General features: G+C 41.2%; 1 protein-coding gene across 1 annotated transcript; it reads left to right on the top strand.

Moving 5' to 3' along the window:
* The first annotated feature begins 9717 nt into the window (after nucleotides 1-9717).
* On the top strand, nucleotides 9718-13920 carry LOC115464990 (vomeronasal type-2 receptor 26-like). The gene is made up of 2 exons (XM_030195385.1): nucleotides 9718-10251; nucleotides 11796-13920. The coding sequence occupies exons 1-2, from the start codon at nucleotides 10126-10128 to the stop codon at nucleotides 12699-12701; spliced, it is 1032 nt and encodes a 343-aa protein (XP_030051245.1). The 5' UTR covers nucleotides 9718-10125; the 3' UTR covers nucleotides 12702-13920.
* The last annotated feature ends 362 nt before the right edge of the window (nucleotides 13921-14282 follow it).

Below are 14282 nucleotides of genomic sequence, written 5' to 3'. Positions count from 1 at the left end.
GCAGGTTCCACCCACTTCCTAGTGATAACAGATGCCGCAGGCTTTTCCCATGGGCAGCTAGTGGCATGCTGCCACTTGACACGCAGCCTAAGGTGCAAGCCAAAGAATTGCAAGTATTTTGTTAGTTTTTATTTATTATTATGGTGATAGCTGAATATATATCTGTAGCTAAAATGTGCTGGTTTTATATGGTTTTGATTGTGTGTTTGGGCCTAGGTGGGTTGGTGGGGTCATCTAGGGAAGAAGCTGGTTATGTTAACTCATCTTCTATCCCCATAATCACCAATTAGCCAAGAAGGCCTAAATCAATTAACTTACAATTGCGAAAGTGTCATGGTCTGTCTCAGTTGGTCACTTGAATATCAGACACAGACCCAGGAAGTGAGCCCTTATGCCGACCCAGGGAAGAACCAGGCCCGAAGGCAAGGAACTGGGCTCAGAACAGGCAGTTGGATAGGCCCAAGGCTTCACCTGCAGTGACCGCTGTTCCCCAAATGTTGAGCACCTAGGTTCGGGCAGCCGGCAGGACTTTGAGAAAAAAGGGCTGGGAGAGACTACCCAGGAAGGACTGGGTTCAGGCAGGTCTAGGCAGGCGGAGATCCAAATGTCAGTGTCAGGTTCAGGTCAAGACAGGTGGCGATCCAACAAGCAGAGTCAGGTTCAGGTCAAGGCAGGCGGTGATCCAATAAGCAGAGTCAGGTTCAGGCACAGGTCAAGGCAGGCGGTGATCCAATAAGCACAGTCAAGTTCAAGCACAGGTCAGGTCAGGTGAAGTCAGCAAGAAGAAATGCACCAGCTCAATCCAGCAAGGTAGTAGCTGAGGCAAAGAGGTAGTGAAAGGTTCCTGGTTTTAAGCTGAAGGCATCTGACATCACTGTAGGCGCGGCCGCTGGTACGCACCCAGACTGTAGGCGTGCCGGAATGACGCGTCCAGACTGTAGGCACGCTCGGCTGTAGGTGCGCCCAGACTGTAGACGCACTCAAACTGTAGATGCGCCCAGACTATAGACGAGCCGGAATGTAGGCGCCCTGGAGCATCTGGATCAACAACGTCATGGGTGTGTACGTCTGGCTCCGCATGTAACACTCCAGGTTTGTGATAGAAAGTCTGAAAACTTAATAGATTGTTTGCTTGAATGCCCTAGAGTTATACCAGTGTATGCTGGAGTTAGAAGGGATACATTTGGGAAATCTAGAGATTGTGATAGGTTTCATAATCTTATTAAGATCCCTTGTAAGTCATTTAATGTCTCTGTGGATTATAATGTAACAAAATGTTTATATTTTAATGCCAGGTCAGTATGTGGGAAGGCTCAGGTAGTTAGAGATTTTATAGCTGATCTTTCCCCGGAATGGTTTTTATAATGGAGCCTTGGTTGATGATTAATTGCCCAAGACAAAATAGGAGGGGAGGAGGACTAGCCTTGGTTTATAGATCCTTTTATGATATTAAATTAGTGGATAAGTATAGTGATGGAAATTTAGAGATTATGATCTGTCAGTTTATGAATGTGTATAAAAGGGGTACATTAGGATGAATGTTGCTTTATAGACCACCTAAAAATTGGCAAAATATTCAGCAAAAATGATTTGAAAGAATTACATTCTATTCCACACAATTGATAGAATTGATAATACTTGGGGATTTAAATTTGCATTTGGAGGACTCTTCTAACTTAGACGTAATAAGTTTTTATAGTTACTGGAGTCATTAAATCTGGTTTTAGATCCTGCATTATCTACTCATCAAAAGGGTCACAAATTGGATTTTGTGGCCTTTTCTAGTGTTAATATTACTAGTGCATTAGATCATTTATAATGGGAATGATTGATACGGTCAGATCATTTTTATCTTTCTTTTTATCTACAGTTTTTTTTAACTTACACACTTATTTTGATAGAGAAGATAAAACTAAAAACAAATTCAATAGGGGATGAGTGGATATATCAAGTTTTTGGAGAGGTCTCACCTAAACTCAAGATTCTCAAAGTTACGAGTTAGAAATATGGGATAAAGTGATTTATAATACATTGGATGATTCGGCACCTGTGAAGGAGAAGAAAGATAGATAGAAAAAGGAATCCGTGGTATAGCGAGTCCATTGCAAATACGAAACAATTATGTAGACGTTTGGAGTGGGTTTGGAGGCAACATGGTGACAATCAGTCTTGTATGGCTTGGAGAAGAGAAGTTAAGGATTATAAGAATCTAATAGTTGAAGCAAAAAGCTTTTTTTTAGCCAAGATATTCAAAATTCTGGTAATTCCTCAAACGCCCTTTTAAGAGTCTTTGAAGATTTAACAAATATGAATTCTGTACTTACATTTCCCAAAGCATTACAACCAAGCACTGAAGATTTGGTGCAATTTGTTTCAGGATAAGGTGAATTGACAGGGGTAGTTCCCTACCATATTCCAGTAGACAGAACTGAAAGAGCGATTTAAAGGGCCAAGATCTGATTCTGGCCATTTAAACCATTTTGAATACCGACCACTTAGATTTTTATGGGGATGACAACATTTGTTTATATGACATTTTCCAGGTCACTAGTTTTGCACATTTCATACCTTGGACTAAGTAAGAATTCAGGTGAGCAGTTTCTCATCTGTTTACCAGGACAGTGTAAGGTTGATATTTAGCAGGGTGGTCTCTGCATAAAGATAATCAAATGACTGATTCACTTGCTTTGATGAGGAGTAGCCTAGTGGTTAGTACAGCGGTCAAAGAACCTGGGATTAATTCCCACTGCAGCTCCTTGTGACTCTGGGCAAATCATTTAACCTACTATTGCCCCAGAAACAAAATAAGAACCTGTATATAATATGTAAACCACTTTGATTGTAAGCATAGAAAAGCAGTATATCAAGTCTCATCCCCTTTCCCTTCTGCTTGCTTCAATCACACTATCCAGGAGCGTAGCTAGGGGTGGGCTTGGGTGGGCCCGGGCCCACCCAATCTCAGCTCAGGCCCACCCAGTTAAGTGCTGAAAATTTCATGCAGACACAGCCTTTCTGCAGCCCACTCAGCCAGCTTCCTACCTGCTTTTTGACAGTCTCAGGTGGCACTGGCTGCTCTTCTGACTTCTGGTCCTGAGTCGGCCAGTGCTGCCATCCTGCGCCACGTGCACTTCTCGCGCTAAAGTCTTGGCCACTGTAAGAAGTAAACAAGATCAGCAGACTCAGCTGCACGTGCCACACTGCACTGCTTGCTCCCCGAGGTGCGCACAGCATGATGGCACCACACGGGAAAGGCTGCTCGGCTGGCCTGGCTGTGTCACGGGTGTGGCTCCTCCACGGCACAGTCCACACTGTGTCTGCCTTCTGGCTGGGTCTTAGTCTCGCTGTCAGTTAAAATCGATCACAGTCATCATCACAGCAGTGGTAGCACTTCCCTGCAGCCCCACAAAATAGGTGAAGAGCCCACCCCCTCCCAGAAGCCCACACCCAACCAGCATTTTGATTACTTAAAAAGAGAATGTATATTTAATCATTAAATATATCTCTTTTCCCCTAGGCAATGAAGAGCCCATCCCCACCCAGAAATTCACCAACAATACATTTTAGTAGTGCCCAGGTTAATTTTTAAAAAGTTGTCTATTTCTCATGTTGGCAGGTTTTTGGGTGGGGATGGTCTCTGCAGTGCCTAAGTTAAAATAAAAAAAAAAAAGTGTAGGCGGGTTTCTCTGGGATGTGGACTGGTGCGGTGGAGGTGGGCTCTACAGTGCCCGGGCCGTAAAAAAAAAGTCTTATATTTAATGCCATGGGGGTGGGTAGGGAGTAGGACAGGGCTGATGCTATGCTACAACGAGGGGTGGGGTGGTAAGATAGGGATGATGTTTAGCTATGGGATGGATGGTGGGGAAGGGAAGGGTTGATACTGGGCTACAGGGATGGATGGGGGGGGGAAGGCAGAGAAGGAAAGGGCTGATGCTGAGCTACAGGGATGGACAGGGAGTAGGGAAGGGAAAAGCTGATGCCAGGCTGCTGGGATAGATTGGGGGGAGGGGGGGGAGGGAAGGTCAGGTCTTTATGTTTTAGCAATATGTTTTAAAATTATGAGTGTTGAATTATGATCTGCTTAGAATTGCAGAAATAGAAATTTAGAAAATCAATAAATATCTAATTTTTGTCCTTTATTCTGTAATGGATGAGGGTTGATCTGTGTTCTGCATGTGACTGAGGTGAGAGATTCTGCTGGCATGTGGTTGTGTCGGGATCTATATCAGTCTGACTTGTCTGGCTTTTCCAATGGGACACGTGGAGGGGCATAATTGAATGGGGCGCCCAAGTTTTCCTGAGGACATCCTCGCAGGACGTCCCCGAGAAGGGGCAGGGAAACCCGTATTATTGAAACAAGATGGGCGGCCATCTTTCGTTTCGATAATGCGGTCGGGGACGCCCAAATCTCAACATTTAGGTCGACCTTAGAGATTGTCGTCCTTAGATGGTCGTCCCCGGTTTTCGGGGATAATGGAAACCGAGGACGCTTATCTCAGAAACGACCAAATCCAAGCCATTTGGTCATGGGAGGAGCCAGCATTTGTAGTGCACTGGTCCCCCTGACATGCCAGGACTCCAACCGGGCACCCTAGGGGGCACTTCAGTGGGCTTCAGAAAAAGCTCCCAGGTGCATAGCTCCCTTACCTTGTGTGCTGAGCCCCCCAACCCCCCCCCCCCCAAAACCCACTACCCACAACTGTACACCACTACCATAGCCCTTAGGGGTGAAGGGGACACCTAGATGTGGTTACAGTGGGTTTCTGGTGGGTTTTGGAGGGCTCACATTTACCACCACAAGTGTAACAGGTAGGGGAGATGGGCCTGGGTCTGCCTGTCTGATGTGCACTGCACCCACTAAAACTGCTCCAGGGACCTGCATACTGCTGTGATGGACCTGAGTATGACATTTGAGGCTGGCATAGAGACTGGCACAAAATATTTTAAAAGATTTTTTTTGAGGGTGGGAGGGGATTAGTGACCACTGAGGGAGTAAGGGGAGGTCATCCCCGATTCTCTCCAGTGGTCATCTGGTGAGTTCGGGCACCTTTTTGTGCCTTGGTCATAAGAAAAACAGGACCAGGTAAAGTCGTCCAAATGCTTGTCAGGGATGCCCTTTTTTTCCATTATGGGGTGAGGACGTCCATGTGTTAGGTACACCCAAGTCCCGCCTTCGCTACGCCTCCGACACGCCCCCGTAAACTTTGGTCGTCCCCGCGATGGAAAGCAGTTGTGGACGCCCTAAATCGGCTTTCGAGAGGGATTTGTGTCGAAAGATGGGCGTCCTTCTCTTTCAAAAATAAGCCTGATAGTGTTGTTGTGTATTCACTGCTTCCTTTTTAAAGATACTGTCATTGGTATTCGTGAGTTCAGAATTGGTGGTGTGAAAGGTTTGCAGCATAGGCTCTGAGAAGCTTCTTCGCAGGATTTAGTGTTACTTCACCACGCATCTGGCAGTGAAGGAATTTTGTTTGTGTTACGATGTTTGCCATTATAGTAGACTGGTCAAGTTTAAGTTAAGGGATAATGTAACTATATTTTAAAATGTCAGTGTTTCCATTAAGTATGTATGTGGTTTATGTTGATGCAGGACAGCTGTTGGGAAGATTATTTATTTAGAAATCTGTCATCAAGTGCACGCTAAGGCATTATTTAGTACTATCCTGAGAAACGCTACTCATACCTATATACAGACCCCTGATATTCAGTTCTAAACCCAGATATTCAATTCCAGCCATTTCCAGCAACTGGCATAGAATATTGGTTTCATTTTCCGGTTAAGTCAATATTCAGTGCCAAAGGATGCTGCATGCCTCCCAGATTGGCTACTTAAGACAACATCAGTGAAATGGTAATCCTGAAAAGTCCACACTACCACAGTACAGGTTCCTTATGACCATGGTGCTGATAGAAACCTTGAGAGATGCCTCGCCTTCTCTAGCAGAATTCACCTATGCAATCTTCAGGGGTCCCATAGCCAACCTTCCATTAGGTGTGTGCATTGTGTGAAGCCTACACACTTGGTAAAGTTGGGGAGGATATAGTTGGACCTGCAGATAATGAGGAAAACAACAGGGAATGGCATGCACAGGAAGATCTCAGGCCTTATTGTAATTGTATCCAGCTGCATATTTCTGATAGATACTGCATCTAGAGCTCTGCTCATTCCCAAAAATGACTGAACACATTTCAGCAAGTGTCAAGGCAACCCACCTTACCCCTCACTATGGACCCCTTTTACTAAACTGTGCTAGTGATTTGCTGCACAGCAAATGTGACAAAGCCCATCCGTGGTTTAGTAAAAGGACTCCTATATTTGCTAAACATGCACCTATGCAGATACCAGTGACACAGAAAATCACAATGTTGTGCTGAATGTAACATATGGAGGCTGTAAGAGGGGTCCAATGAGTCAGACCACACACCAATTTCATGCAGGCTAAGGGACATGACACTATAATAATAAGTAATACATAACCACTTTATTCACAAGATGAACCATTCAAAGAATAGAGACCTCCTGTGAACAGACCTGAACCTGCCTTAAGACATATCTGGTCAATAATAAAGCAATGTTGACAGCCTTCTTAGTCTGTCCCCAAGCCACACAGACACAAGCCATGAGCATATCTCCTCCCACCCCCACCCTCTGGAAATTTTGATTGATTGATTGATTTTTGCAGGAAAGTTGTGATTTCTACCTGTGTCTGAAACTTCTTTGCAGTTGTCAAGTTTATTGTTTTATTCATCATGAAGTTTTCTTTTGTTTAAAAGTATAAACATTGAACCACACTAATTTATAAAAATATGAAGGAATATGTAAAGGAAGAAAATAAAAAGGAAAATTACAATTGATGGTAGATATTACTGATTATAATTATTTTCTTGTAACTAAGACTTTCTATATAATTAATAATTGTTGGTTAATAAATGTGCAATTTCCATAAGATTATATTATAAAAGAAAAAAAACAATATTTAATGTCAGACACACATAGGTGGAGAAGACATCCTTTGAGGTTGAATCTTTAAGGAGAAGGACTCTTTAAAGATTTAACAGTGTCGTCACCAGCTGCTGAATCACAGCTAATAATACAGAGATCTGTGTACATCAGTATGAGACGTGAGCTGTCTGTCCTCAATGTCCTGTGTGTTTTTGCACAGATTTACAGGTGTGCAGTTTGAAAATTCTTGGTCATAATATAACTTTTTCACTTCAGAAACTTCCTCCCTCATACCACAATTGCAGAGCAGGGCAGGCAGGAGTTTATTTCATAGGAAAAGCTGTTTCACAACCTGAAAGATGGCAGCTCCTCTGGTCCTGATTTTGATACTTTGTTACATCCAATCCACTGAGGGCCAGTGTCCACCAATGAAATATGGAAGCCTAAAACCAGGATACCAGAAGGATGGAGACATCATGATTGGGGGAATTGTTACAATGACAGAATTAGTACTCACAAAAGCACTGTCCTATACAATGTTTCCCACTTGGAGTCGTGGTTACATGTAAGTAGCACAGTGGCTTAGTTCCTCTTGGAGGCACACATATGGTTCATATGTTTAGGATGATCTCTGACGAACTGCCAATTTGATTTCTAGCTTAATGAAGGATCTTTAGATAAGGGAGATGCTTCTTGGGATTTTACATTTGCCTAACAGTATTCAGTGGATGCTAGGAATTTTATCATGATCTGAGGGTTTACAGTTCTGTCAATAAATTAATTGCCATTACCAAAACACACAGAGGTAGATACTCAAAATGTTTTAAGCAGTTAACTTCCAGTTTAACCACATTAGTCTTTTTTTTCTCTCTTTTTAAATTTGGGGCTAGCAAACTGAGAACTTTAAGTCAGATATCGAAATATCTTGTCTGAGTTATATGCATAAAAGGAGGTGGCAACAGAATTGTTCCTGAGGCTTAGCTAAAGCTCAACTGGATAGTAGTGATATTCATCCTCTTTCTGATTACATTTATCTATTCAAGTACATAGTAGCATAGTAAGTGACGGCAGATAAAGACCTGAACGGTCCATCCAGTCTGCCCAACAGTCACACTCATTATCAATTCATGATTACATCAACAATGAATGCAATATTACACACTTTATCATGAGTCTTTCTTTGGCGTTTCTGGGACATAGACCATAGAAGTCCACCCGGCTCTTTCCTTATGTTCCACCTACTGGAGTTGCCATCAAAGCCCACTCCAGCCTATCCAAATCTGTCATGTCATTTGCGGGACCCAGACCATAAAAGTCTGCCCAGCACTGTCCTCAGTTCCAGCTACTGAAGTTGCCATTGAAGCCCTTTCCAGCTTGTCCTAAACCGTATTGCTATATACGGACACAGACCTACAAAGTCTGCCTGGCAGCGGCCTTAGTTCTTTATAGCCGGAATAGCCATCCAAGTAGGATACATAAATAGCTGTCCTAACTTATACAGATAACTTATTCATTTAAGTTTAGGTATATGTATTCATTGGTCCTACTTAAATGGATAGTGTGATTGAAACAAGGGAAAGGGGGATGGGTCTTGATATACTGCCTTTCTGTGTTTATAATCAAAGAGGTTTACATATTATATACAGGTGCTTGTTTTGTGCGTGGGGCATATTATTCCAGCCTATTACATATTTGAATGTGTGTGTCCTTTCTCCCCTCACCTTTTTTCTTCATAAGAATACATTTTTAGCTCCTCCAGATTCTCTAAATGAGTCTTACTGTTATATCCATATAAACATTTGCTCATTTCCTTGGAATTTCCTCTGTATTATCACCTGTAGTCTTCACAGCATTCCAGTGAGGGTCTCATCCCTGACCTAAGCTGACTATTTTGTATCAAATCCCTATCAAACACATTCCCTGTGAGTAGAGGAGTCGTCTAATGGTAAATGCAGTGATCTGAAAACCAGAACTGTGTTCAGTTCCCACTGTGGCTCCTTGTGCTCTGGCCACGTCAACTAACCTTTCACTGCCCCAGGTACAAAACTTAGATTGTGAGTCCACTAGGGACAGAGAAATTATTTGCCTGTACCATAGAAAGGCAGTATATCACATGCGTAATCCAAACCCCGTTCCCAAATTCAGCATATCAATGAAATCCTTTCATCACAGATTCTGCCATTCAGTATTCTTTATATATTCTCCTTTCCTACATTTACTAGATTATAAAATGTACAAGTGCTTTCTAATTGTAGGCAGCTGATCTAAGTTAAAATTTGCATTTTATTTCCTTTTCTTGTAAATCATTTTTATTGCCAAATTGTAAACATCAGTGAAATAGCATAGGTATATTGTGCTTCAAACGTGAAACACAATGAGCATGACAAAACATCTGAGCAGAAGGTTTTAGCATCAATTACAAAGATTCATTAATGGATGAAAAAAATAGATAAATATTGATCTAATTTACCCCACTTGCATTTATGTTTACATGTAGCAGGAAAATAATAAAAGAACAGCAAAAAAAGTAGCAAGATCAACACGACACTTCCAAGACACTGTGGAGGCGAGTAATAAAAATGCTTTATTAAGAGAAAGTTAAAAAAGACTCGACACGGAGCCGTGTTTCGGCGAAAAATGCCTGCTTCAGGAGTCTGTTTGTTGTGTAAGCCAATGAATGGAACACCATAAGCAACGGAGGATTGATTAGGTTTCTTGTTGATTTTATAGAACTCGTTGGAAGCATAGTCTGAATGATAAAGTTTTCTCTGATGAAGCCTGAGTAGACATAAAGGTGAAATGGGGCCCATGGGAGGCGAAGACCTGGTAAAAACCAGAAGATAAGTGTTGGCTTAGGTCTTTTTGCTTTCAGTCACATTGCTTCCAATTGCTTGAAATAATATGAGAATTGCCAGTATAAGACTGTTTATAAATTCACAAGGGAGGATTGATTAGGTTTGAAAATAGTTCCACAGCTTTCTTTCCTTCTTTCAGTGAGTGATCTTCATTGTCCTTACAGTTACCATAAAGAAAACTATTTCGATTACCTGGCCTTTGTTTCTGCAGTGGAGGAGATTAACAATAGCTCAGAGATCTTACCCAACATCACACTAGGATTTCATCTTTATGAATCTTACCTCAATCTATTCTTTGTGTTTGGGGATGCCATAAGTATATTTACTAGTATGGACACCTGGGTTCCTAATTACCACTGCAAAACATCTGGCACGCTGGCCGCTATCATTGAAGGTCTTCAACCAGAGGAATCAAGTCAGATGTCCAGTATGTTCAGGATGTACCACTATCCACAGGTAAAAGGACTGTTCTGTATTCTCTCACTGTATAATCCATTAAGAAAGAGTGAAGGACGGTTCAAACTTCTCCTTTTGACCTACAAGTGCATCCACTCCGCAGCTCCTCAGTACATTTCCGCTCTCATCTCTCCCTACACTCCTCCCCGTGAACTCCGTTCGCTGGGTAAATGTCTCCTGTCGTCCCCCTTCTCCCCCACTGCTAACTCCCGGCTTAGTTCCTTCTATCTCGCTGCTCCCTATGCCTGAAATAGACTCCCTGAGCCAGTACATCAGGCTCAGTCTCTGGCTGTCTTCAAGTCTAGGCTTAAAGCCCACCTCTTTGCTACTGCTTTCGACTCCTAACCATGACTCTCTTACTCAACACCCTCACTTATCACCCCTACCACTGTAATTTCCCCACCCCTAGCTGTCTGTTCGTCTGTCCAATTTAGATTGTAAGCTTTGTTGAGCAGGGACTGTCTTTTCATCTAGTAGCGCTATAGAAATGTTTAATAGTAGTAGTAGGGAACACTGTGATGAACCAGTTTAAATTAAAAATACCATTGGGAGGGGGCAGTGTGGCTAATTGCATTTAGGTCTTCTTTTCAATGCCTACATTTGGCTTACCAAGGGGTCCTTTTACTAAGCTGCATTACAAAGTGGCTTTAGGATGCATTTGTGTAGGTTTTTCCTGCCTGCTAAGGACATTTTTACCATGGCCATAAAAATGACCTTTTTCTAATTTTTGCTTTAAGGACTATGCATTAATGTTGCCATTAGTGTGTGGCCATTAAAAAAAATTAGGTGGTAAGGGTTCACATGCTATTCCTATGCTAAGCAGTATCAAGGGAACTCAAAAATTGCGCTGAAAAATTGGCACTAATAAAATTGAGCACTAAGCTCTATTCTATAAAGGAAACAAACCCTTTGTAGAATAGCATATGATGTGGCTCCCAAACCTAACTTTTGGGTACTAATTATTCTTCATTAATATTTAGCACCACTTTGTAAAATGAGCCCTGGGGGGCCCTTTTACTAAGCCACGTGTGTCCTATGTGTGTCAATGTAAAACTACCGCCTAGGTACCGCATGACCTGGGTGGTGATTTCATGTTTTACATGCTTCTGCTCTGCGTGCTGGAAAATACAAAATATTTTCCGGCATGCGGCGCTAACTGGACAGTAATTGGCATTGTATGCATGCCGACAATTACCACCTAGTTAACATGTGAGACCTTACCGTTAAGTCAATGGGTGGCGGTAAGGTCTCAGGCCCAAAATGGACACGCACCAATTTTCATTTTACCGCACGTCCATTTTTGGCCCCCCCCCAAAAAAAGGCCTTTTTTGCAGGCATGCTGAAAAATGGACCTGCGCACATCCAATACATGTGTCTACACCAGCACAGGCCATTATTCGGCGCACCTTAGTAAATGGAACCTTAAGTTTTCTGCTGAAAAATCACCTATAGTAGAAGCTTAAAAGCTTGTAGAAATTATTTGAGTTGTAATCTCACAGTGACAAAGATGATGATAGATTATTATTATTTTTGTTTTTGAACAGATCAGTTTCATCTCACAGAGTCTTCTAATGAGTGACACAGTTAAGTTTCCTTTTTACTACCGAACTGTCCCCAATGAACTGTACCTCTGTGCTGGGATTGTCAAGTTATTGAAGCATTTTGATTGGACCTGGGTTGGTATCATTGCATCTGATGATGAAAGTAGCCTGAGGGCAATTCAGATCCTGAGAGAAGGGATTGAGCAGAATGGTGGATGCATTGCATTCATAGAAACCTTCAGTCACACTCCGATCAATTTCATGGCAGGAGTTAAATTATCTAAACTGAAAAAGAAGAACACGTCATCTATTAAAGTGATCATTCTCTATACTAATACAAAGAATATAGTCTATTTTCCCTATCTTTTACTGAACCCTGGCAAGGTCTTGATCACCAAAACTGAACTTAATTTGCCCTCTAAATTTCAATTAAAAACTGATATACAGAACAACATCTTATCATTTGCAATTGTGAAGAAGAAGATCTCAAGCTTTACAAAGTTTATCCAGGAGGTGAACTTTACCTTGCTTCCAAGTGATAGTTTCACTAAACAGTGGTGGATGGACCTGTGTGGCAGCCAGTGTCCGAAATACATCAAAAGATCCTGTAGTTCTGATGTAAATTTGTCATTTGAACAACCCTGTAACACCAAGCAATTTGGGAAAAGCAATAACGTATATAACGCTGTGTACGCCCTGGCTCATGCACTGCATAACATGCTCATGTCTGGCACTAGAAACAACACCACAAGGAGTATTGAAATGTGGAAATTATCTGATTATTTGCCATGGAAGGTAACATCATTTGTTATGTTGTGTTGTTCAGAAGAAAAAGAAAGTGAGACAAAGCAAAATGTGAAAGGAAAGACTTTGAGGAAGAGGAAGCTGAGTGCACAGGAGACTCTATGATCCCAGAAAGATGCTGAATCCACATGATCAAGATGCACATGCACCCAAATTATGTGCAAATCTTAATTGAATGATCAGCCAATTAGCACCAATTGATCATTTAATTGTGCTAATTGGAATCAATTAATATGTACGTGCATGAATTTAGGTGCATGATCTGCACCTAAATTTTATGCACGTCATGGAAAAGGGGACGCAAAAATGGGAGGTTCATGGGAAGTTCGGGGCTATCTGGCTATCCACTGAATTTTAAAGCCAAATATTGACTTAGCCAGTTATCTTTAAACAGATCCAAAATAAACCGGATATTCAATGCTGGTCACTGGAAACAGCTTGGAATTGAATATCTGGGCTTAGCACCGACCACGGAAGTTATCCGGTCTGTGGTCTGAATATCGATCCCTTAGACTTCATAATCAAATTTCCATCAATGAGTAAAACACAAACAATGCACTCTTTCCCTTATTTTAAGTAGATATTTATTCAGTAGGTGCCAAATAAAATTCCCCCTCATTATTCAGCCAGCATTCCAAAATGTTATTTATGTTGATATATAATCAACCCAAACCGCACCTGAGAAACAAGGTGCCAGGTCATATGAAAAATACAATATTCCTGAAATTGGAAATAATGTTAATTTTAAATCTGTCAAGAAATATAATAAATTTGGGAGTGCACTGTCAATATTAGAAACCATAGAAAGAAAATGTAGCAATAAGTTACTGAATCAAAACCACCAGTTAGTAAATAAAGCCTTTTATCATTTATTGGTAGAAAGGAACTAGTTATGAAAAAAGTTAAGTAAGCTGTTGACACATAATCATAAAGTTGTCTATCGTAATACAAATAGCAAGCTACAACTTTAATTTAAACCACATTAAAAAGAGAAGTATTAATACATAATTAGACTGGATTAGCTTTTCCTAAGCCCCAGCTTTAAGTCTAGTGTTAACATACAAAATATCAGAATGCTGAGTCTATCACAGTGCAATCCAACAAAGCGGCCAGTAGATAGAAGATGAAAACATGAAGCTCTATTGTATTCAGTTATGAAATATATAGATGGTTCTTACAGTATCCTTTTAATTGTATTGGTGAAACTAAATAGAAAGTAGGAGTCTATGGCAGTAATGATGCAGTTAGCCAATTATACAAAACAGGAGACTTAAAATAACATAATTATCTTAATCAGTCTCTGTTTCCAACAAGTTGAAAATACAAATGTAAATCTGAAAATCAGACAAAGATGATATAAAGCGACATAATCATTTATATACCTCCAAGTGTATTACTAGAGGAACAAATGATAATTGAATTAATAGTAGAGGAGTGATATCCAAAAGAAATTCACTTGGCACAATGACACACATTACTGATTTAGAGGAGAGCCATTTGAACCATTGTGAACCAACACTAGTCAAGGAAAGTTTTCCAAAATCTTCAATGAATGCTCAAGTATGGCTAACTGCACATTTTAATCATGCACATCTCAGTGTTGCAATGGGTTAATATAAGTCAGTTCCAAAGCAAGGTAGATATTCCACATAAAGATTCGTAGCAACCTACAGTCTGGGTTGACAG

This window comes from Microcaecilia unicolor, chromosome 3 (genome assembly GCF_901765095.1).
Source record: "Microcaecilia unicolor chromosome 3, aMicUni1.1, whole genome shotgun sequence".
In the NCBI taxonomy this organism is placed as follows: domain Eukaryota; kingdom Metazoa; phylum Chordata; class Amphibia; order Gymnophiona; family Siphonopidae; genus Microcaecilia; species Microcaecilia unicolor.
This window is presented reverse-complemented; position numbering and strand designations above follow the sequence as displayed.